Genomic DNA, 22,911 nt, shown 5'->3' on the forward strand with positions numbered 1-22,911 from the left:
AAAACAATCAGAGAAACTTGAATATCAGTGTAGATAATGTTGTCTTATCGAAGCAGTAGCTACTAGTAATGTGTAATTATAATCATAAAAATGAAGATTTCAATATCAATCTATCAAAAGAAGTATATAGAATAAGATGATTTCTTGTGAGCCGTAATCAGAAGAATTTTGCGTCGAGCAAAAGTTCCGATTGATGAGCCTCTAGTTTCTGGACGGTAGAGACCAATTGATCAAGAAGCCTATCCACAAACGCCGTGTCACTTTCACAGCCAACCAGGCCAACATGCATCTGTCCTTCGCGGACATAAGAGACTACCTTCAATGGACTAGGAGAGTCTCCATGGGGATTCAGGATATCCACCTTGAGGGACTCTCCCGCGAAAGACATAGAGTCAAAGTCATCCCAATCTTGATGATGCACAAGAGAATCGAACGACTGTACATCCGAGGGCCACTTGGCACACTGCTGTGAAATCTCCTGGAAGCCGACAAAGTCATAGGCTGCAGACTCAGCTCCTTGCTTCTGAACGAATTTTAGCAAGTCCATGCCAGTCCAGTGAGATTCGAAAGGAACTCTGACAGGGGTCAGCTGATAGCATGGCCCCATGGCATTTTCCACATCTGCAGAGTCAAGCATTCGACCCGAGCTAACACTTCCAAAAGTCACATCTGAATTTTCAAGATTGCGGGCCAAGACCAATGCCCATGCGGCAGTGAGTAGGCTTGCAGTGGTGATTTCCTCAAGAGAAAAGAAAACATCGACAGGTTTTGTGTGGAACACCGCCTTCTCGGTAGGCTGTCCCGATTTTCCTCCCAGGATTGACATGGAAGAACCACTCAGAAGCTTATCCCAGTATGCAATAGCCTTGCCGTTTGCGCGGTCATCGGAGATACGAGCCATATATGTGGAAAATGGCACATACTCCAGAATATCGCTTCCGGTATACAGTGCCTCCAGATCCTGTAGGAGGCGAGGTAAGGAAACGCCATCATACTGCGCATGGGAGAGACCAAGGATAAGACATTCGCGACCATCGGTCCCTTGGACATGGAAAATCTTGAAGAAGGGCGACCCCAGTTTGAAATCCTCCTCAGCGTGGGAGGTGCAAACATCAACAACAGTTTGCTCCAGTTCTTTCTCGGCCCCTTGCGTCACCACGGGCGCGTACAGCCCGTCCAAAACGACCTGGAGGAATGTGGACTCGTGCTCGATGAAGACAGTTCTCAAGATGTCGTGTGTCTTTATGAGATCACCGCAAGCACGCAGCAACCTCTCGCGATGAATTCTGTCATCAAAATACAGCATAGTGTACTGCATCGAAGTACGTGGTGGCTGAATGGTTGCCTTGATGTCGAGTGCTTGTGAATCTGTCACTGGATACACATCTCGAATTTTCCAACTCGGGTTGGCAAGCTTCGGTCGAACGAAGATCGACAAAAACATTTCGAGGTCCGAACGACCCAGCAGGGAGAATGGTCGATAAGCTAAGGCCTTGCTTGACGAAGCTTGGTCAACCTTCAGTACCTTCGCAGCATCGCCTAGGCGCATGTTCTGGAAGATGTTCGCGACCGTCAAGCCGTGCCCTTGTGAGCGAAGAGATGATACCAGTTTCATTGCTAAGACAGAGTCACCACCCAACCGGAAGAAATTGTCATCGGCGTCGATATTTTCTTCCGGAATACCTAGAATCTTTGACCATGCCGATCGGAGGATGGTTTCAGACGGTGTCAAGCTACTTCGAACTGCGCTGCTTTCCCACACCGTCACAAATGATTGTCGGATCTTTTCAATGAAATCAGGAGAAATGCTTGATGCCAGCTTGTTGAGCAAATTGTGATCAACATTTCCCATATTGGTGGGAATTTTCTCGACCACAAGATATGCCGTAGGGATCAGATAGGACGGCAGGTTGTCTTGGGCAAATTTTTTCAGCTTCTTCAGTGCCAGGGCGAGCTCGACGGAGATTGTCATGCTGATGGTTGCGTCTGTATATTGGCCGGAGGTTTCGCAACTGATTTGGTGCGATTCCGAAAGGAGTGTCACGCTTTCCTCGTCAATCGGTGTTTGCTCGATGAAAATGACAAGTTCCTGCTTCATCACTTTCTTTGTTTGTGCAGGATTGCTCTGGACCACGGCTGCAGCAAAGCGAATAGAGGGAGGGAGCTGCTGGGCGAGGTTAACCTCGACCTCTGCGACATCAACGGCGTGTCCTTGAGCTGGCACTACATTCTCCTTGCGGCCAACAAACACCAAGTTACCGTCCTCAAGAAGCTGAACCATATCTCCAGTCGCCTGTATTTGTCCCTGACGGCCAGGAACTCCGGGAACTCCGGTTAGAAGCCAGTCAGGGTTGTCAATTGTTTCACCAGACAAAAGAGATCCTTCCAGCCAGAGCTCACCAATACACCCAATGGGCGACAGAATGAAGGGGTTACGTGGATCACAAACCCAAGGAACGAATGCTCGGGGGTAAATCGCACCATGCTTGATGCTGGAACCTGCCTGGAATGTCTTTTGCTCTGGGTTGGCTGATAGCGGTGCCGTTTGATTCCAATTCCAGATCTGATTCAACTCGACCTCTGGAAGACACGATATCTCCCCGACTCGTGCTGATATATTTTTGGTCAGCTGTTGGCATGCCGTCTCAAGTTGCACCAATACGCGTTTCATCTGCGCGACTGAAATAAGGCTGCTGTCAAAGCTAGCACAGATTCTGAAGCCACTCTTGCGAATTCCACATGCCAACATCAGTGGATAAGGATTGAAATGGAGGGCTTCTCGGGCCACGTCCCCTTGTTCGAGTCCAAGCTTGCTTGCTGAGGTGTCGGGATCAGGTTGAATGACCAAGCCAGTGCCGGCCTCGCAAGCATGCTGGGCATCACGGCTGACCTTTCTGATATTCTGCATACCCATATGCTGATATCGCACGCGAGTCAATATCATATTTTGCACACTATGGAGATATGACTCGACGGTACTCAATCGGTTGACATTGACACGCACAGGAAGCGTTGCAATAAGCGGACCAATGATTCCTTCGACTCCCCTTAGTGCAATATCACGTCCAGTGAGAGTTTCGCCAAACACAATATCATCACTTCGTGTGTACTGAGATGCCACCAGGGCCCAAGCGCCACGGATCAAAGTGGCCATGGTGAAAGACGCGCTTTCCGGCATGGTAAAAGCAATCTGGTGCTCAATGAAACCATCGGGTATTGGCAAGAAGTCCCGAGATGGCAGACGAGGGAATTGAGGACCAACGGCACCATCAAGCTCCCGCTTCCAGAATTCTCCCATGGCTTTTTCGTCTGTATCGCGCACATATTTGATGTAATCTCTCATCTGGGTCTCAGGTTCGAGTTGTTTGTTGTTCAAAACATCAAGCACCTTCTTGAGGATCAGAGGCTCAGACCAGCCGTCATAAAGGACATGGTGGACGGTCCAGATCATGTAGCGATTGTTCTTTGTTGTATCTTCAACAATAGCATATCGAGCAAGGCTTTCTCCAAGATTCATCTTTTCCTGTCGATCTCTTTCCAGATATTCAACCAAGTCAGTTGGGTGTTTCCATGCAACCTCTTCGTTCAGAATGACTTGCTGGAGACCAGGCTCTTGCAACTGCGCCACCCGAGTGCGAAGAATAGGACTTTGTCTGACAACAACTTCCCAGGCATCCTTCCAAGCTCCGAGACTGATGTGAGTTGGAATAGTTGCCACTCGCTGCGCAACGTAAGCCTTGTCGGACTTTAGAGAAAAAGTGAATAGTGATTCCTGTGTCGGCGTACAGGGATAAATGTCTTCGATCTTTGCGACATCAAAGCCATAAATCTCCGATACTTCAGAAGTGGCACTCTGAACAGATTGGGAGATCATTGAAAAGGCGGGGACCTCTTGACGTGTCTCGTTTTCACAGACTTGGACCATGCCAGCCATTTCAGACAATATTGGGTGGCCGAAAATGTTAATCACAGTGAGGTCGAGTGCCTGTTCTCGACAGACCGAAACAAGCTTCATGGCGGCCAAAGAGTCACCACCCAATGTGACAAAGTTATCATCAGGTCGGATTCCTTCTACATCAAGTTTCAGGACTTGCCCCCATGACTGCCGAAGTCGCTCCTCGACCTCGGTCAATTCACGCATAGCAGCACCGTCAGATCCCAGACCCAGCTGTCGCAAGTCCACTGTTACCCCGAACTGCCGAAGGCGTCTGCGATCTGTCTTTCCTGAGATCAAGACTGGAAGACAGTTGACTGGTATATATGCCGTTGGTACCATGTATCTCGGGAGAACAGTCATGATCTTTGTGTTCGCTTCAGCAAGAGACTTGGATTGATCATCTGAGAGCTGGGTCGATCTTATATCCCCGTTGTCTGAACCTGTGATAGACTGGGATGTGACAAATGCCACTAGTGTCTGCTGGCCACCAGATCCTTCAGGCTTGATAACTTCAACGATCACGCTGATCTCAGAAGGAAGCTTTGATCTGAGTTGACTCTCGATCTCCCCAAGTTCGACACGTTGACCTCGCAGTTTGACCTGGGTATCTTTCCTGCCAGCAAATACGATACCGCCTGAGCCATCAGGGTCATATTTACCAAGATCCCCGGTCTTATATAGTCGACCACTGCGCCCGGTGAATTCTGCATGACCTTCAAGCAGCCATTTCGGATCTTCGATGAAGGCAGCAGCAGTCTTTTCTGGATCATTCAGGTATCCCTGCCCAACAATCGGACCTTCAACCAGCAGTTCGCCAACAGCGCCGACGGGCATAAGTATCTCATGGTCATTAGGATCGACAATCCAGATCGCTGCACCATTTCCTGTTCCGATTGAAATGTAGTCCCGTCCAGTGGCAGCGCTGCTATTCACTGTGCACCCGATAGTACACTCACAGGGTCCATAGCCAATGATGATTCTGGCGTCCTGCCCCCACAGGTTTACATCACTGGGGGAAGCAGCTTCTCCACCGAGACCTAAGCCGCTGAGGGAAGCGATGACATCTGGCTCTAAAATGCGAGCCATTGAAGGAGTGATACCAGCATAGTTGACACTCATGCGCCGGATGGCTCCGTTTATATCATTCAGTCGGTCCTCGTCAGAGGGAATGCAAAGACAACCGCCGTTTCCGAGAGTCAAGAGCATGCTGTCAATGCTAACGTCGAAGGCGTATGAGGCGAAGTCAAGAACTCTCGATTCTTCATCATAACCCACTGCCTTCGCACGAGGGAATGCACTGCTGGTGTACGATTCATGAGATATTTTGACACCTTTTGGTGTTCCAGTGCTTCCTGACGTAAAAATGAGATACATCAAAGTTGAACCCGGCACAGAAGGCAGTTTTGTGATTTTCGCAGACTCGGGGATGTCCCTGAAAGATTCCTGTTCCACAACGAATAAATTCCCAGCTGGCAGAATTTCTTTTGAAGACTTCTTCTGTTTTGAAGACGACAGTATTGTCTTTACGTTAACTTGGCTGGCCATGTTTTGGAGACGCGCAAGAGGCAAAGTTGGATCCATCATGACCAAGGTTCCACCGGCCTTCATCACCGCAAGAACAGCAATGATAGTCCAGCATGATTTTTCAAAGCAAACTGGAACAAAATCATGAAGTTGCACTCCTAATTGACTAAGAGAGTCCGCAACAAAGTCGGAATAATGTTCAATTTGACCGTATGTCAATTCACCATCCCATGAAGAGATTGCCACTTTGCTTGGGTGTTTTTGGGAACGCCTTGAGATTTCTTCATGCATCCCGAATGTATAGCTCGGGGGTAAAATATGATTCCATCCCCAGATGTCCCTCAAATCGCGTGCGCTTGGTCGGAGGCAGTCTTGCATCGATAAGCCGGGACTTGAGAGGCAAATTTTGATGGTTTCAACTAGTGTCTCGATGTATAGTGAGACTGTGTATGGTAAAATATTCTCGGTAGTCCAAAGTGGTCGGATATAGAGGTAATTGTCGTTAAAGCGTAGTTCGAGATGGATTGTGCCCTTTATCCCGTTAGTCAAAAAGGAAGATTTGCTGAATTAGGACCTTACTTACTTCTTCTTTGGTGTCCTCTGGTTTTTTTGAAAAGGAATTCGTACTCAGAATTAGGGGAACCGGAGATGTAACCGGAGCGTTGTGACTCGGGACTGCTGATTCGGAAGCGATATACTGTCGAATGGCGGCGGAAGCATTCACAATATCGTCTTCCAGCCCTTTCACAACTTCATTCATTGATAACCGACTGCTTTCCCCAGAGATATCATAGGCCCATTCAAATGAAACCTGACCACCTTCTCGCGTTTTCAAAAGCATTGCCAGCCACGAAAGAAGCAAAATGTCATCTTTCATGCCAGTGCGTGAAGTCTCGTCGGATGCAAGACCAACTACCTCAAAGCTTCTGGTGTCGCCGCTTTCAAAGCTTTGAGTTCGTTCAATAGACCCGTGACCTCTGTCATTTCGGTCAAGCATGTCGCTTATGCATATAGGGGCCATTTCGGCGGCATAAAGCGGTCGCTATAGATGACGGAGAGCTGGGCGGTCGGAAAACGAGGGATACTGAAGACTCTAGAGCTCGTATATATTTTATTAGACCAGTTATTTCAACCACGAACTCCCTCAAATGTATCAAAGGCTCACTCGACTGGCAAGGTATGCAATCTTCCGGTGTCGGAGAATTCGGCCGTTCCGGAAACCAACGGATTCAGCAAGCACCCACAATATTGGGAATGACTCGCTTCGTAGACAATAAAAAAGAAATACCTAGATCGAGACTTTCGCCGAGAAATGCAAAGAGCAGAGCTAACCGAGGTGTCTGAAGTAGAAATGCCAATTCAGGGACCCAGTCGAACCGTACTTCCAGCGCTAGCTGGTGGAGCAAGACGAAGTTATCTGATCGGGATTCCTCTTCGGAAATTGATCCAGTTGTACCAGGGATGTGAAGATTTTATCTTCTAAATCTATCTTCATTCGACTTGGGCTCGTAAACTTCGGCTCTACGACACGAGATCCCCACTAGGCGTGTTTTAGAAATTACGTAGGGCGCACTTCCTCTCGCTCCGCCAAGTCCGAGGTCCAAACTCTTCACTTCAGGAAAACTGGATCCTTGCCCCACGACTAAAGTAGCGCCTTCTGTGGACCGTCTATGTTAAAGAACGGGGGTTTCATTCGGCATCTGCCGATAGGACTGGCAAGGAATGTCGGCCCTATTGCACTCATTTCGTGGATAATTCGCGGTGCGCGCGGTTGTGAATCGATAATAATATTCTAAGCGAGCTCAGAAGATCATCATAGGCAATTTCATTTTGCTTGGCTTGCACAGGTGTGGTCGTGCAGGTCAGAACTGTAGCTGTGTGGCGTTGTCCCATATACGAATCAGATTCCTAGAATATCCGAGTTGAGGGACTTCTCCTATCAGATCCGCTAACTGTCAGCCACAAAATCTGATTAAATTTTTCCATGTTTTACACCCCCGTCTAGTTTTCGGGCGTACCGTTAACATAGTTTACGATTGATTGGGGATAGTCAATAAACCCAGGGATCCACCAGATGTCGTTCCACTGGAGCATACAGGGGCAATACACGCGCTAGGGCTGAGGATATTCGTATGCAGGTAATACAGTCGTATTACAGACAGCGTCTCCGCTTAATGCTTTAGCAGGTTGGACCCTGTGGATCGTTACCACAATTGTCAAATGGTGTCTCGATTGTCTCGGTTGCGTATTCAATAGGGCGTGCTTTTGGAGTACGTAAGGGCTCAAGAGAGTGGGGTGATCTCGGATCGGAACTCTTGCTCTTAACGTACCAGAGTTCGAACCCACAAATTGCAGGACTTTGACAGCCCGCAGAAATTCGTTTGATCTGATAACGGGTTTGCCTCGGCAGTTGGATCACCTAATACATAAGCCAGTTTGAACTTGGGAACTGTCATTCGTTTCTGCAAGTCGCTTCCTTCAGTTGGATGATAACATTTCCCTTACAAGCATGTATTCCCAATTCTGGCCCAAGGGCGGGCTACCTGGCCTTCTACACCATTATGTGAGTGACTGCTCTTCCGGTTTATGAAAAACGTGGCCACAGCTAACAGTTTATCTCCGTTAATCTCAGACAGAGAGCCTGATTACTTTCGAGTACACTTCCAATGCCATTCGCCAACCCCACAGTCTTGTTTTCCTTGGAGGCCTAGGAGATGGCCTAGCAACCACTTCCTACATGGCCGACCTGGTCCAGGCGCTTCAGAAAACGGAATGGTCTGTCTTCTCGTTGAATCTCACATCCTCATACCAATCTTGGGGTCTGGGGCATCTCGACCGAGACACGAATGAAATCGCTCAATGCCTCAACTACATCAAAGACTACAAATCGGAGAAATATGGCGCCGGAAAGATTGTCCTAATGGGTCACTCCACAGGGAGTCAATGTGTGCTGCATTACCTCTCCCAGCCAAACCCACATACCAACACGCCGTCGTTCGATTCGGGGCTTCATCATATCAAACGCATGCCCCTTGACGGGGCCATCATGCAGGCACCAGTTTCCGACCGAGAGGCTATCTTCTGGGTCCTGACGCACGGAATCGGAGGGAAGTCACCCAGCGAGATCCGAGTGGTGTATGATAAAATGGAAGCTTTGGCGAAGGAGGCTGCTCTAAGTGACAATACATTTGACACCATGCTGCCTCTGTCGTTGACCAGCAATATCTATCCTGGGAATACTGCAATCAGCTGCCGAAGATTCCTAAGTCTGATTAGTCTTAATAGTCCTCACGCCCCGTCGGAGGATGACCTGTTCAGTTCTGATCTCAGTGACCAGCAACTGGGGAAAACATTTGGCATGGTTAAGGAACAAGGGCTGCTGAAGCACAAGTTGATGGTTCTGTTTTCTGGGGCGGACCAGTCAGTACCGGACTGGGTTGATAAGGATAACTTGCTAAAGAGATGGAAGAATGCCACCAACGGCGGCAGTGGCTCCGACATCTGGGATGATGACCACTCCGCAGTAATACCTAATGCCTCTCATGCCCTGAGCAATGACGACCAGGTTGAACCTCGAAAGTTCTTGGTTGAGAAGGTGCTCGGGTATCTTGGAACCGCATAGACTGATAGAAATAGAATCTTGAAATTCCCTAGTTACCCATAGCCATTATTAGTGAAACCTATTTGTAAGAAAGCGTCTAGGCATGCCGTAATTATAATTTATTTTCATGGTCCACTACTTTTACTAGCGTTTTCAAATACCTAGCAGAACAAGGTCTCGGTCGGAGTGCGCGGGATTCCGATACTGTGGGTCGTAGTACTAGCTCGTAATGGATACGAGTATGTTGAATATTTTTGTACCATAGTTTACAGTAACCCCGAGCTCGGTGATTGCTGCCTAGAAAGGAAGCTCTGTCTTCTTGGCGGTAGATTTTCCGATAGGTCCTTCTCGTTATCCCCACTGTCTACTGATTTGGAGATACATACCTTTTTTCGTGGTCATGGCATTGAGCGTGGTAATTCCAGAAACAATAATTTTCTGCAAGTGCATAACCCTATTATTTTCCCAATTTTACGATAAGCTAAAGACCTCATCTGTTCCATCTACTATACCGGTAGGTAGTCCAACTATCTGATTAAAAGTTACGACCTAAATCTCAATCTCCAGGCATCACTATTCGCTATAACAGAACCACCCACTGGATTCCTGGCAGCAGGCTCATCACATCCAACAGCATAACTTGATTTAATCAAGATTCCCGGGCGGATAAAAGCCCACGTCAAGAGATCGAATGGAAACTTATAATGGATACATCCGCACGCCAGCGGACGCTATACTCCTCATTCAGGCCTGCTACAACGGTTTCCTGCCTCGTGTTGGCAAACGACTATCACCGAAAGAGGGACGATCCATTCAAAACGGCTCTGTTTTCATCTGGGAAGAGCATGAAACTGGGCTGAGAAGGTGGACAGACGGGAGAAAATGGAGTCCAAGCCGAGTTTCTGGGCGCTTTCTCGTCTATAGAGAAATGAAGCGCAAAGAGCTCAGTGAATCAATGGCGGAGCCTGCACCAGGATTGGACGTCACATCAGAGGGCCCATGCAAAAAGAGAGACTTCCGATCAGTTGTCGGAATAGCCGATGACCAATCTGCCCATCGGCCTAAATCACAATTCATGAAACTCTCATTTAGCATAGCCAGCCCCACCGGCCAGCACTGGCATTTGATCAATTATTATCACCAGCCCAACGAGTCTGCCACCGAATTACGAGAACCAACAGCGGATCCTTCACTCAAACACATATGTCCACAAAGAGAGCTCTTTCCTCTATCCTTGGTCAACGACCGGCATAATTTCGCCATTTTCTCGAAAGGATCTAATTTGCCGAGCGTGGCTCCAGTTGATCAAGAGCAAGCCTGCAAGATGTGTGGAAGCTGTTACCGACAACCTCTTGAAGTCTAGAAAATATCTAATTCATCATCCTCACATAGTTCTCAAGAAATTATATCCTAAATTAAGATAGATAGCCGTACATGTCCTCGGCCATAAGGTGCAAGACCTACGAAGATTGATCCGATCTCCTCTTATAACACCATGTATCTACACCCTGGCCTATCGCATCATCAGGCCAGACTTTCCTTCGATCGACCTCTCCGCTTTTAGGTGGTTGAAACTGGGACAATTACAAGGTACAGTAAATTCCGCTGCTTCTGAAATTGCATTAATTCGAGGCCTGGTTGATCGGGCTTCGCAAAAGAATTTTGTCGTGGCAATAAGCAAGATGGCTACACTGGATACTATCGGCCGCTCAATGATTCCGAAGAACTCATTGTTTGAATACAATAGATCAATCTTACCTCTGAATTCCGAATCATTACGGTAGCATTCTAAGTAATTATCATCTAATTGAATCAAAATGCACGAGGGGTGTATTAAAGGCCACCTGGACAGGTGGACGTACTAGTATAGAATATACTGTGCCGGATAGTTAATGAGACCCTAGAACGACAGCTCCCTAACTAGCAATCTTTCGCTTCAGGAATTTCAAGTTCCCATGGTCCTCTTCCCCGCATCTGAATACCATACACTGTGCTTTTACACTTGGTGATCTGCGACTCTGTACGCTCGACTTTCATCGAAACATGTTCCTTGCATTCCTTGATCTTACCTAGCTTTGCATTTCCGCATCAGCCAAAATGGACCTGCTGGTCTAAAGATAACATGAGATCACTGTCGAGATTTGACAAACTCCCGCAATGCAAGCACTGAATGGATATATCTGCAGAGTACTTTCATAAGTCAACGGGACAGTGCAGAAACGGGAATAATCTCATACATGGCGACCATATAGCAGAAACACATGGCAAACGTAGGTAAGCTCAGGTATAAAACCCCAGTAAAAATCATTATCGGCATAATCCACAATAGGAATGCTGCGGATATAGCATCACACGCTGTATTGATGAGAGGCTGGATTATAATTCGCTGAAATGCCATGTAAGTTGCCGCACTAGACCAGGCTAGAAGCAGCATATACTGTATCAAGTCGTGAGCCTTTGTTTCCCATTATTATCTGGCTCTAGGGATGTTGATTTTGTACCAGTATCGTGTAGACAGCGCTATGGGTGTGCCATATGATCAAGAACAAGCCGCCCAGGAGGCTAGATGAGATCGCGCCATACCTAAGAGCGAGATTTGTTCGTGTGTAATCTTCTTCAAACTCGGTGGGAAAACAGAATGACATTTTTGAGGGTATGTCTGAAAGGCCCAAGTGGAAAATCTGGAATACGAGGAGGGACGTTCGTGATGGAAAGGGACCGATAAAAATGACACGGTCGCAAATGGCGGTCTCTAGAACTAAGCTGCCTTGCCAACAACCTTTCCAACACAAAAGCAGCCATCCTATTCGTGTTTCGATTTGGCCCCATTTACGCGTTCCTGCTCCGGCTTAGACCCCAAGCTCGCAAGTGAGGCTCGAGGATAAACCGAGGAGGTGCTGCTGCTGCTGCGAAATATAGGGATAAGCAAATGATAAAGATCAAATCCGAAGGTCTAAAGGTCGAGAGATAGAAGGGGTTTTGGAAGGAGGGTGAGAGGGTGATGCGAACACAACTATGTAGGCGCCCTAGGCATCCAAGTATCAGAATAAATCAATCAATTTTTCAATTACCCAGTATCTAACTTGTTTAGAATTATCAATTGTCAAGGGTCAATTTCCATATTATTATTCAGAAAGGTCATCCAAAAGCATGAAGATCATCACCGCCTGACTTGATTGAACATTCACGGTCAGGCTCTTGTGGACAGCAGAAATGATCTCTGTATCATGTACCACCTGTTCCGGCAGACCCATTGATTGATATGTCCAACTCATCCCCGCCCAAGTGATGTCCTCTCCGACATCTGTTCTCGGCGCCGTCAGCTTCTCAGCCTTAGCTTTTGTCACAGTTGGTGGGACCTGGAACTTCACCTCGCGTGAAGGACAAGGGGAAGAGGTCGTTGAGTTCCAGACTTCCAGGTTGATGATGACCATTTTAGACAGACGCTCAGATTCGTACCATGCTTATGCTACGAGTTTCTCCTGTTGTAGGACTGGTACCACTTTCAGGTCAGTTGCTCCATTTATGAAGTCGGCGGCAAAAGGAAAAGCATAGTAAGGACTCCATACGCCCGGGCCTTGATTGCCATTATCAGGATCAGGGCCAGGAGTCCACGCGGAGTAGCCAAAGTCTAGCGCTTGCTGCATGCTGACTCTGGAGACATTCTGGGACATGGCGTGAGAATGAAACTGGCATTCCAAAGAGTGGCCGCGAAGAGTTGCTCCACTTTATAGTTGTTGATTGCCCCCGGGTAAGTACCTACCTCCCCCATGACGAATGGGATACTAGGGTAATTCTGTGACAGAAATTGGGCTGACAGAGTAGTGTTGGCCATAGTGGTAGCAAGTGCTGTGTGATTCATGAGATCACCTAAAAATTTGTCAACATAATTCTCGTTCGGTTTCCTAACAGCACAACATACGTTAAAATTCTGGTGGAATAACTCCGAACCATTGATAGTAGTGCGTCGACACTGTCTTAACCATATTCGTGGAATCAATATCTGTTGAAAACAAGTTCGGCCAACACAAGATGTCAGCATGGAGCTCAATTTACCTACTAGTAGTACTCATTCATCAATCACTTACAGTGTCCACTCGCCAACCCCCACTCCGGCTATAGTTCCTGCCTGGATGATACTTCCCTTCGGATAGCTTTATCAAAGGCCAGCCACTCTGACGCATAGTCTCCTGGGGACCACTTTGCTGGGTATAAGTCCGGCTCATTTCAGATCTCGAGTGCAAAGAGGTTCTCTGCTCCGAGCGCGGATACAGCAATCTTGAGTCCTTCAATTGAGTTCGTTTTGTTCAAGTAAACCAAAGGTACTTGAAAGACCCATTCCACACCGGGGAAACTTTTGAATCCTTCAAATCAGGATGGTCCTAGTATAATGTTGTATGCAACATTATTACCTATTTCATCGGCGGGTATAATGACTGCCTCGGCCTGATCAAGCAGCAGTGTGGAAAAGTCACCCGATGTACCACCGACGCGAAAGTTGACAGCGGAGCCTTGGCGACGGGCAATCGATTCGACCAGATTTCGGGAAAAAAGGTTTGGCGTAGACTTGTTTCCTGCACATCATGATTGATCCTTTTGAATTATAATTAATATGGATATTTCATTACCGGAGTATGCAGGGAATGAAGATGTTTCACAAGCTAACCCAACGAATCCCGGTTGAATAGGCCTAGATGCATAGCCTGGTACACGAGGAGATATGTCAAGCTCCACGGCTGCGACATCAACTCGACCCTGGGCTAGTTTAAGAACCGACAGAGTCGATAATTGCAATAGTATGCTGGAAAACATAGTGACCGCAAGTGAAGCCTCTCAGTAGTAGTAGTATGCTTGGAAGTCTGATATTGAATCTATAAAGAGAAAAGAGACCTGAATGGAAATCAAGTCAGAACTCCAGGGTAACTCTCAGGCTTCTTATATATTATACTAGTAGAAATAAACAGAGAGTTTTCCAGTTGCAGGGTCTTGATATGCATTGCTAGCAGTTGTAGTTGTACAGTTTAGTGCTGCTCTTCTTACTAGTCTGGGGTCATCACGTTTACCGAACCTTCATTGAGGAATGAAAGGTATTTTTTAGTCATTTGGCGATTGATGAAAAATGGATTCCCACCCTCTCAGAGGCGGGGATTAGATTCATCGCCGACTCCATCGTAACGCGAACCAGTTGAACTATGGCATAATTCATTTGAGGTGGGCGTTTGGGGTCAGGATAATGTTACATTGTAAACGCGGGGGCGTTCGGCTGAGAAGCTAGTTAACTCCCCACTACTCATAACTATCTGCCGACAAGGACACCAGGAACAGCAAATCCACGTTGTACTAGTAAAAGATTAAGCCAGTGTCAACAAACATATTTCTCCTTCTCTACTAACTCGTTAATTACACGACCGAAACGCTATCCAATCGGAAGAATGTGTCTAATAATTCTATCTTTAAGTATAGACTTATAGTAGTATATTCGGTATTCAGGCGGTCTTATTATGTCCTCGTGATATTAACAAAGCAACTCAAAATAACCAAGTCTTATCCTGTCTTGCACGATTGGAACCACTGTTCGACCATTTCATCAAACTTCGGGCTATATAGCCAGCCTAGTTCAAAAGACCTGGTCTCAATCTCCGGAGTAGCCGAGTTGAGATCCTTTGGCATTCTTCTCGCGTCAATCTGTGTATTCAGCTCAAGTACTCGGTCAACCCGTTCCTGTCGACCTTGCTGCCATATTTTCAGGCCCTGATTCAAATCACCACCCAGTGACCTTTTCAAAACCAAAGCATAAGTGTAAACATCCTCGAAGGCTTGGTTAACTCCCTGACCGGCAGTAGGTGGTATAGCGTGGGCCGCATCTCCAAGAATGACCACGCGAGAATTCTCCGATGCCCAAGTATCGAGCTTAGGCACCACATAGAAAGGCCAAAGGTTGATTTTGTTAACTGGAATATCCGACACGGCCGATTTGACAATTTCCGGGAAGTCTTCGGAGCCCTGGCGGAGAAATTCCACACACCACTCTTTATCGTTGAGTAACTTGCTCCATCCCTCGCGGTCTAGCTCCGGCGCACGTTTTTGTTTGCCAATAAGCATTTCCGAGCCATCAGGCTGTTGCGGTGCAATTACAAAAGCACCATGCTGGGGATTCATGATTGTTATGGGAAGCTGAAATTCGCCGGAGGTTTGGAGTTGACTTGTCGGAATGGCAGCTGTGACACCCATGGCATTGGTAAATCGAGGTTCCAATGTGGGATAGAGGTGCTTTCGGACTCTTGAATGAATTCCGTCAGCCCCAACAAGGCAAGATGCGCGGCCAGTAGTGCCGTCCTCAAATTTCCAGGTGACTTCAGTTTCGGACTCGGAGAGAACCCGGGTGAATTTCTTTCCATATTCAATGGGTATACCCTTGTCTTTGATGTCAGACAACAGAGCGTCGATCAATTCGTAGCGGTAGATGCGCAGTGCATCATACCCATATTTTGAGCGGTTGCCGAACTCGTATGAATCAAGTGGTTTGTTGGCATAAAAGTGCAAGTCCTTAAACTCGAATCCGCGGGGTTTTATGGCCTCGTAAATTCCTATCGCATCCAGAACCCGCAACGCGTTTGGGGAAAGCATAATAGCGCCTCCGATATCAAGAGACGCCGATCGGGACTCATAGATAGTGCATGGAATAGACTGTTTTTGTAGGCAAAGAGCCAAGGTAAGGCCCGACAGCCCGGCGCCGATGATTGCAATGTTGTTGGAAGCCATTTGAACTGATTGTCAAAAAGTTGATCGAAGGGCGTGTAGGGATTGATTTAGCTGATTGGTTTTTATTGTGGTAGAAGTTGAAAGGGATATATGCCTAGAGATGGTCTTTTATATAACTGGCTTCCAATGTGTCTTACTATTCTGTTTAATCATTTACCTGTCCAGCCCAACCAGTCATCCTCCGGATCCGAATTTCCGGAGATCTTTTCGGATCCGAGGGCATGTTAGCTCCGATGCACACACATATTCCGGAAATTCCTTCAACGAAAGCATGTAATCACAGAAACCAAATAATTACGCATTTACTTTTAATTTCTGTCACTTAATATTCCCCATTACTGGAGATTTGTCTCCCGCTGACCCCGCGGAGAAACTCGATCCTGACATGGAAGTTGGTCTCAGCATTGGACTCGTAGGATTGTTGGATATTTATTAAATATAGTACATGAGGAGAGATACATAGAACATTTACACCTCTTCAGGTGTCTCATCTAGGGTTCAAGTACTGAAGGCCGCGAGATGAAAAGTAATCATCCATCTCGGACTCAAGATCCCGATCAAAAATGCCTGCAAGGTAATGATCCGGGCGTAGTAGGTAAGCGACATCCTTCTTCAGTCCAACCTGGTCATGTCTTGATTCCCATTTGAAAATAGTGAGTTTGACATTCCTTTTCCGACACCACTGCGCAAGAACCTGTGACTCTTCACCATACACTTGCACTTGCCAGGAGATACCAGTAAGCGTCGAAAAATTGTCACTTGTTTCGGTCTCGGCCCACGGAAGGCGATCACCAGGCTGAAGTGTACCCCCTTTTGTATAAGATTGGTTGATAGGGCTGTCTCGGTATGAGCAGACGAGCTGGGAGCCACGCCGAAAGATCTCAGAGCGCGTAGATTTAAATCTGGTGACTATCGGAGCAAGATATGGGATTATCCAGGTGCGGAGCATATGCGAAAAGAAGCTTGGACTCGTGAGAACCGTGAAACCGTGGTCAGTCGCACCAACGACACTTAGTGCAAACGAGCGGCGTTCGGATTGATAGGAATCAAGAAGCTTATTTCTTGACTCCTCTAACATTGAGGGTTGCTTGATGACGCTGGCGAGTTTCCATGCTAAGTTGATGGCGTCCATTATTCCAGTGTTCATACCCTGGCCACCCACAGGACTGTGAATGTGAGCCGCATCACCCACAAGAAACGCACGACCCTTGCGGAAATTTTCGGCAACTCGGTGATGACAGCGATAGGCAGAGAACCAATTGATGTTCTTGATTTCTATGCCCGATGTTTTCTTGATGTTCGGCAGCACGCTCTCTAAAGTCAGTTCTGGAGTAGGATGAGACTCATCGATTGGCTGATCACTGCCTTTGGGTATAGTAGTCCCAATCAGACGTATGCGTCTTTCTTGTGCGAGCGGAATTATTAGGTTGAATGAATTGTCGGCGAATGTCAGGTGGGCCTCTCCATTGTAAAAAGGGCTTTCTTGTTCTTCAGTCTCTACATCGGCAATGTAGAAATATGGCGCGTAGGTCTCTCCTTCGTACTTGGCGCCTATCGTATGTCTAACCGCCGAGTGAGCTCCATCACAGCCAGCGATGTAAGCACTTTCACAGGTGGACTTTGCCCCATCGTCTTCACTGACGAGAGTCGCGTAGATCCCTGATCCATCATCCGAAAACTTCTCAAGTTTTTTACGCCGCTCCACGAAGATTCCGAGTGAGTTAAGACGTTTTTCGAGTATTTCCTCGTGTTTGTCTTGTGGTATAATCAGCAAAAATGGGTACGGCGTCATTCCGTTACCGAATTCACCAAGCGGTATGCGGGCACAGTGTTGACCATTCACCCAAACGTTGGTTGCTGGGAGTTTGTATCCATGGCTTAGGAGCTCGTCAGCCAGGTCAAGTTGACGATACAACTCCAATATGCGCGCATGGACAACCAGCGCGCGAGAGTTTTGCGCTGGGCTGCTCCCTTGGTCGACAATGCGAAAGCTGATTCCTTGTCGTTGAAGCCAGAGGGCCAACACAAGTCCTGTTGGTCCCGCCCCGACGATCAAAACATCTTTTGTAGACATTATATTTTGACCTGTCGGTTATGAAAAAAAGTATTTGGCTGATCACGTTTAACTGAGCGGATTGAAATGTTGTCTGTGGTAATGAATGAAGGATCGAGAGGCAATCACTGGAGGAGCCCACGATTTCCCATTCCTTTTTTCAGGGAATCGGGTGGAGGTTAAATAGAGAGTCACTCAGTACCTGAACGTACCCTCAAATTTCCCCCAAGTACTCGTATAGACCTGCGTCATCAGGGTATCTCTAGTCAAGGATTTCGTATTCGGGCGGCCTAACCACCGACCCCGAGACTTTCCTCTGTCGATGAAGTCGGATCTTCGCCCCACCGATCGCCGCGAACACCGGGGGCCACGGTGAGTAAATTTTACTGCTAAAAAGAACTCGTGACACCTGGGACAAAGCCATCCTAGTTGCGAAACGATAAGCAGGTGAAGGATAACAATGTACTCCGGCTGTCTTGAGTCACCCGAGATCGCCCGAATGTTTCCCGAGGTTTAGTCGCCCTCAATTCATTTGAGTCATTCGACTCATGCGCCCGACAACAGCGCTGTGTCATCTAAAAGCGATTCCTGGAACTGGTTCAAAAGGTTGTCCCATTCGGTCCAATTTGGACTGTCGGTGAGCAAAAAGTTGATATCCTCCGGTCCAGAGGCAAGATATTCGCTGGGAACACTTTGACTAGGTAACTCTTGGAAATGAGTGCCAAGCTCAGTCATCCTGGACTCTCCATCAACTGTTTGCTTTTCTGTGGAACAATCCGCCTTTTCTAGAAGTGTTGAGACAATTTCGGGACATGGAGTAGGGGCTCGATTGTGATTGTTACAGTCCTCAATGTACACTCTCCATGCCTTGACTATCAAGTTCTGCAGCGCATTGTGAAGAGGCACATGAGTAGATTTGGCCATTTGTCGAAGATACCGAGCGTATAAGTCACCAATAATCTGCCATACCATGCTCTTTTCCTCCGGGTCAGACCGGTTTCGCATTTCAGACAGCATGAAAATCATGGCGTCCCACGGCATATGATTGACCATGTGCCAGATAAACCGCTGGATGCTTGGGTTCGACTGGGCAAAGTGGGCATATTCTGCCATCTTCAGGCAGTTTACATAAATTGTGTCTTTTTCTTTCTGAGAGACCTGAAAAGTTGGATCTTGGTATTGACGTGGGTGGTGCGCCGCCAACCGTGCGAAGTGTACCGCAGAGCGTGCCATCACGGTGGTTGCGAGGTGAAGCGGAATAGATGGGTCGCAGAAGCGCAAAAATTTGTTTTCGACAAGACTTTCGAATTCATCAATGGCCTCATCCTTTTGGTGTAGAGTCATTGAAGATGATGATAGGAATTCCCAGGGTGAATTGGAATCACCATACTCTCTGCCCCAACGTCTGAGCCATTTGCCGAACTCGGCGCGAGCGAGACAGAATATCATCTCAGTTGCGCCAGTTTTTTCGGGTGCTGGCTCTGTCATGCGGGGATCAAGATCGCTATCATTCGCATTCGCTGGAGGCTGGGTGTCGGCAGTTGCCAGAAACGGGCTGGTGGCCACTCCGCAGAATTGAGCGGATGTGGAATCCACGATAATAAGTTGAAACCAAATCCGACGTCTCATTTCAGTCTCGAACGCCGAGAGTCCAAATGCAGAGCCGTCACGATGAATCCCAATTCTCTGGGAGATACGTAATGCAACTCCGCTGAGTGTCCAAATTGTATGTGGATCTGATGATCCTCGCATCGATAACTGAGATTCAACTGTTGGAAGAGAAAAGAAATGGTCGAAACGGGTATGAACTCACCAGGTACAACATGAACGCTTGCAACACTCTAATACTTGAGGTTCGAAGAAGAGACACCTTTCTGAATGACATCTGGGCGCCTCTTCTATATCGGGAAAGAAGCTTTCTTTTGGTCTCGCCAAATGATTTCTCCACGTCTCCTGCCGGCATAGAAGCCAAAGAGATGCAGTAAATCGAAAACATCAAGGTCTCAAGCTCTTTACCTGCCTTTGGCAAGTCACTCATAGCCTCGAGGATTTGTGGTTGGACTGTCGGGGTATGCAACAACTTGATTAACGGGTTGACGTTTTCAAGAAAAGTCTGCCATAACTTGAAGATATGCAAAGAATTTGGGTGTAGATTTGAGACACATTCCTTGTTACCGAGGCTCAATAGCATGTCAGTCTCATCATTGTCGTCTTCAGACACATTCTCATCGCCGCCGTCTGATACATCATTTATTACGTCTGTCGCATTGGTGAGCTGCAGGATTCGTTAGCAATATAATCAGGAGCAGCAGAGCCGCATAGCTAACCTCGTGGCTAACTGTTGCCCATAGAGTACTAAATCAAGGTTAGTCAAGTATCCGAGAAAGGCTCTTGGGAAAACTCACTTATCAATGTAAACAGAGTTGCCGTCTTTCATGATCATTCTTCCGGATCCCGCAGTCTGTTCCATCTGGGCGCTTTGGACACGAGAGGGAGGCAACTTATACCTCTGGTTGCTATTAATTAAGTGAGACTCTTCAGCTCCATGGCGACGCACTTTTTCTCGACTTTCAGACGCGTTTTCATCCAAATCGCGCTCTCGTTTGCGACGACGGGGCGGCGGTGGAGGACGGTAAATACACTCAACACTAGCCTTCTCGCAGTTCGAGCATGGATCTTGTCGGTCGCATTTTACTTTTCGCTTGTGACAGACCACGCACGAATATGATTTCGATAGAGCTCCAGGTGAGTCTATCGATGCGGGTACCGGATTGCCAACAGGGTCTTGGGAGCCTTCGGGACCAGCCATGGCTCATGCACTAGGAGAATTTGTTTGTGTCGCTCGCTGTAACATGATAAAACAAAATTACTGACGTCAACGTGTCTGGCTTCAAAAATTGCGAAGGGTTGGGGCATGCAAAGACATGAGTGCCAGCTGCGGCTCGCGCGTCGTGGCAAATGATTTTACCGCCTGATTTCTCAGGCGTCAAACTGACCCTAAATGCGATGTCGCTTGATGTGCAGGATCCTTGCTGGGAACATAATTTCCGATTATAAGAGTATCTATATTATTATAATTGATTTAATTCTATATTCAATGAGTTTCTTAATGGCATCAATCAATTTTTTATGCTGCCAGCATCCTTTTTGGTGTCAATAACACAAACCTGTTTAACTTGTGGGGCTTGACTGTCTTGATGGATCTCAGAACATTCCAAGGTACGAAGCAAGATGTACTCGTACCATACTACTTGAAGGCATAGAACTCTGCATGAATTTCATTGCAACCAGTTTTAGCAGCCTGGGCTTCAGCATGAATCTCTATATGTTGATTATAATCCTCCAAACTAGTATGGATTTTAGCAAGCATAGACCACGGCGAAGTGTGGGTTGTGTCGGGCCTTATTGATGCCTTAAAGCCTTGTCCTTGTCTCAAGTAGACAAGCTGGGCGGGTCCAGACCCTCTTTGCCTTCTTCTCAGCTCTGCTTACCGTGATGCCTCCATGCCTCCCTCTTCATCTTCCGATCTTCTTGGTTAATACCATTCCCTTTCATTCGCTTCTACAGCCTGTTCCGAATAGCTCTCTATTTTTCTATCCTATGACATGGAGCCCAGGCAGTGATTCCACCCGAGCTTATTTTGCTGCCCGAGTGTCTCCCCATCATCTTGATATGAAGTATGACCCCATTCTTCGGTAGAGTACGGGCGGCTGTCTCACGCCGGGGAAAGCGAGCATCCTCATTCAATATAGGACCCAGGGAGTCACTCTGGAAGCGAATTCCGGTTAATGTTCTTGTGGTGCTGCTAGCGTTCTGTGAGATCGACGATATTGCTAGTCTCACTCTGACCTGTCGGTTATTGCACCACCGGATTTCAAAGAATGAATTCATGATCGCACAGACATATCTCAACCGACGCAGGCAGAAGTGGACCAGGCAAAACGAAGATGATGCTGGCCTTTCGCCAGGTGATGATTTAACCTTTATCTCCGAGCTTTTCCCACCCCCACCGCCTCAATATGCTGTGGGCGAGCACTACCACGGTGATGCCGAGTATTCACTGGCATATCTCGCCGATCTCAAGAGATGTTGGACGACCTGCATACAGCTATCCTATTACCTGGCCGATCATGCAGTTCGCCATCATCTAGAGACAGACGCCATTGCGCGCCCACTCTGGCTTTCGTCCAAAACGGAGAAGGAATTTATTTACAGTAAAGCTGTGGAAGCAACCCAAGCAAAACTTCTACATTCTGTGTTAGTGCCATCGCCATGTCAGGAGGAAAGGCAGCGGGTTTATTAACTTTCAATAGGGCTTACGCCATATTCTTTCTCGAGTCCTCTGCAGCCGAGGGCCCAGTATGGGATATACCTGTATCTGACCAGCTTATCAATCTCTCTAGCTCTGTTGGAAAACAACAAAAGATCCTCGAAGGACCACCATTCAACGATACGCAAATTCTTATTTCGACTCAGCACTGCATGCAACTGCTATGCTCTACTGTCCGACGACTCATGAACCCAGATTTCCCCTATTCCTCCTCGGAAAGCTGGATGAGTCTTCTTCTTTTAACATCGACCTTGGAGCGCGTCGTTCAATTCTTCAAAGCAGTCGCAATGGACGAAGATAAGAAGGATAGAATGTCACCACACTCAGGTTGGTCCCACCGCAAAGAGTTCATGTGGCAGATGCGCGATGATCTAGGTCACTACCTAGCTTCCACCGGTCTGTCCACTACCGGTCTACCAGCGATCCAACCGAAACTTGATCATATTTGGTTTGGCGCTGCGTATCGCGAATTGGCCGAGCGAGGAGCAATCCCGCATTTGGCCGATGAACCAGTTCCCATCCTTCATGGATCTACAATAGACCTCCGCTGTATACATTGCTGGGAGGAGGGCTAGCCTTTTTGTTAGAGCAAAAAATATACCTCTTATAGCCAAAGCCTTGCATTGAAAAACATCCATCGTAGGTTGTTATCTAGAGTAACAGCCTTGCGCGGCCAAGTCCGACGGACTATGCCCCGCTCGGCC

The 22,911-nt window shown here is 47.4% G+C and overlaps 9 protein-coding genes across 9 annotated transcripts; 3 read left to right on the forward strand and 6 right to left on the reverse strand.

Moving 5' to 3' along the window:
- Positions 1-157: 157 nt before the first annotated feature.
- sidD (nonribosomal peptide synthase SidD) lies at positions 158-6,482 on the reverse strand (the record flags this gene model as incomplete). The annotated part of the gene is made up of 2 exons (XM_057271232.1): positions 158-5,992; positions 6,045-6,482. 2 exons carry the CDS (start codon positions 6,480-6,482, stop codon positions 158-160), a joined length of 6,273 nt encoding a protein of 2,090 aa, XP_057115420.1.
- A 1,488-nt stretch (positions 6,483-7,970) lies between these two features.
- On the forward strand, positions 7,971-9,083 carry sidJ (putative siderophore biosynthesis lipase/esterase; the record flags this gene model as incomplete). Its single annotated transcript, XM_057271233.1, has 2 exons — positions 7,971-8,024; positions 8,094-9,083. 2 exons carry the CDS (start codon positions 7,971-7,973, stop codon positions 9,081-9,083), a joined length of 1,044 nt encoding a protein of 347 aa, XP_057115421.1.
- A 670-nt stretch (positions 9,084-9,753) lies between these two features.
- Positions 9,754-10,425, forward strand: N7481_012015 (Gti1/Pac2 family protein; the record flags this gene model as incomplete). Its single annotated transcript, XM_057271234.1, has 1 exon — positions 9,754-10,425. One exon carries the CDS (start codon positions 9,754-9,756, stop codon positions 10,423-10,425), a length of 672 nt encoding a protein of 223 aa, XP_057115422.1.
- Positions 10,426-12,187: 1,762 nt separating this feature from the next.
- On the reverse strand, positions 12,188-12,496 carry N7481_012016 (glycosyl hydrolase family 79 C-terminal domain-containing protein; the record flags this gene model as incomplete). The annotated part of the gene is made up of 1 exon (XM_057271235.1): positions 12,188-12,496. The coding sequence occupies one exon, from the start codon at positions 12,494-12,496 to the stop codon at positions 12,188-12,190; it is 309 nt and encodes a 102-aa protein (XP_057115423.1).
- A 30-nt stretch (positions 12,497-12,526) lies between these two features.
- N7481_012017 (glycoside hydrolase family 79 protein) lies at positions 12,527-12,736 on the reverse strand (the record flags this gene model as incomplete). The annotated part of the gene is made up of 1 exon (XM_057271236.1): positions 12,527-12,736. One exon carries the CDS (start codon positions 12,734-12,736, stop codon positions 12,527-12,529), a length of 210 nt encoding a protein of 69 aa, XP_057115424.1.
- Positions 12,737-14,606: 1,870 nt separating this feature from the next.
- On the reverse strand, positions 14,607-15,824 carry N7481_012018 (FAD-dependent oxidoreductase; the record flags this gene model as incomplete). Its single annotated transcript, XM_057271237.1, has 1 exon — positions 14,607-15,824. The coding sequence occupies one exon, from the start codon at positions 15,822-15,824 to the stop codon at positions 14,607-14,609; it is 1,218 nt and encodes a 405-aa protein (XP_057115425.1).
- Positions 15,825-16,311: 487 nt separating this feature from the next.
- Positions 16,312-17,898, reverse strand: N7481_012019 (putative FAD binding monooxygenase; the record flags this gene model as incomplete). Its single annotated transcript, XM_057271238.1, has 1 exon — positions 16,312-17,898. The coding sequence occupies one exon, from the start codon at positions 17,896-17,898 to the stop codon at positions 16,312-16,314; it is 1,587 nt and encodes a 528-aa protein (XP_057115426.1).
- Positions 17,899-18,423: 525 nt separating this feature from the next.
- Positions 18,424-20,686, reverse strand: N7481_012020 (Zn(II)2Cys6 transcription factor; the record flags this gene model as incomplete). Its single annotated transcript, XM_057271239.1, has 4 exons — positions 18,424-19,635; positions 19,691-20,152; positions 20,205-20,232; positions 20,283-20,686. 4 exons carry the CDS (start codon positions 20,684-20,686, stop codon positions 18,424-18,426), a joined length of 2,106 nt encoding a protein of 701 aa, XP_057115427.1.
- Positions 20,687-21,556: 870 nt separating this feature from the next.
- Positions 21,557-22,782, forward strand: N7481_012021 (uncharacterized protein; the record flags this gene model as incomplete). Its single annotated transcript, XM_057271240.1, has 2 exons — positions 21,557-22,134; positions 22,191-22,782. 2 exons carry the CDS (start codon positions 21,557-21,559, stop codon positions 22,780-22,782), a joined length of 1,170 nt encoding a protein of 389 aa, XP_057115428.1.
- Between the last annotated feature and the right edge of the window lie 129 nt (positions 22,783-22,911).

This window comes from Penicillium waksmanii (assembly GCF_028829765.1).
Source record: "Penicillium waksmanii strain IBT 27052 chromosome Unknown utg000010l:1.0-3698451.0:1.0-3701458.0, whole genome shotgun sequence".
Lineage (NCBI taxonomy): Eukaryota > Fungi > Ascomycota > Eurotiomycetes > Eurotiales > Aspergillaceae > Penicillium > Penicillium waksmanii.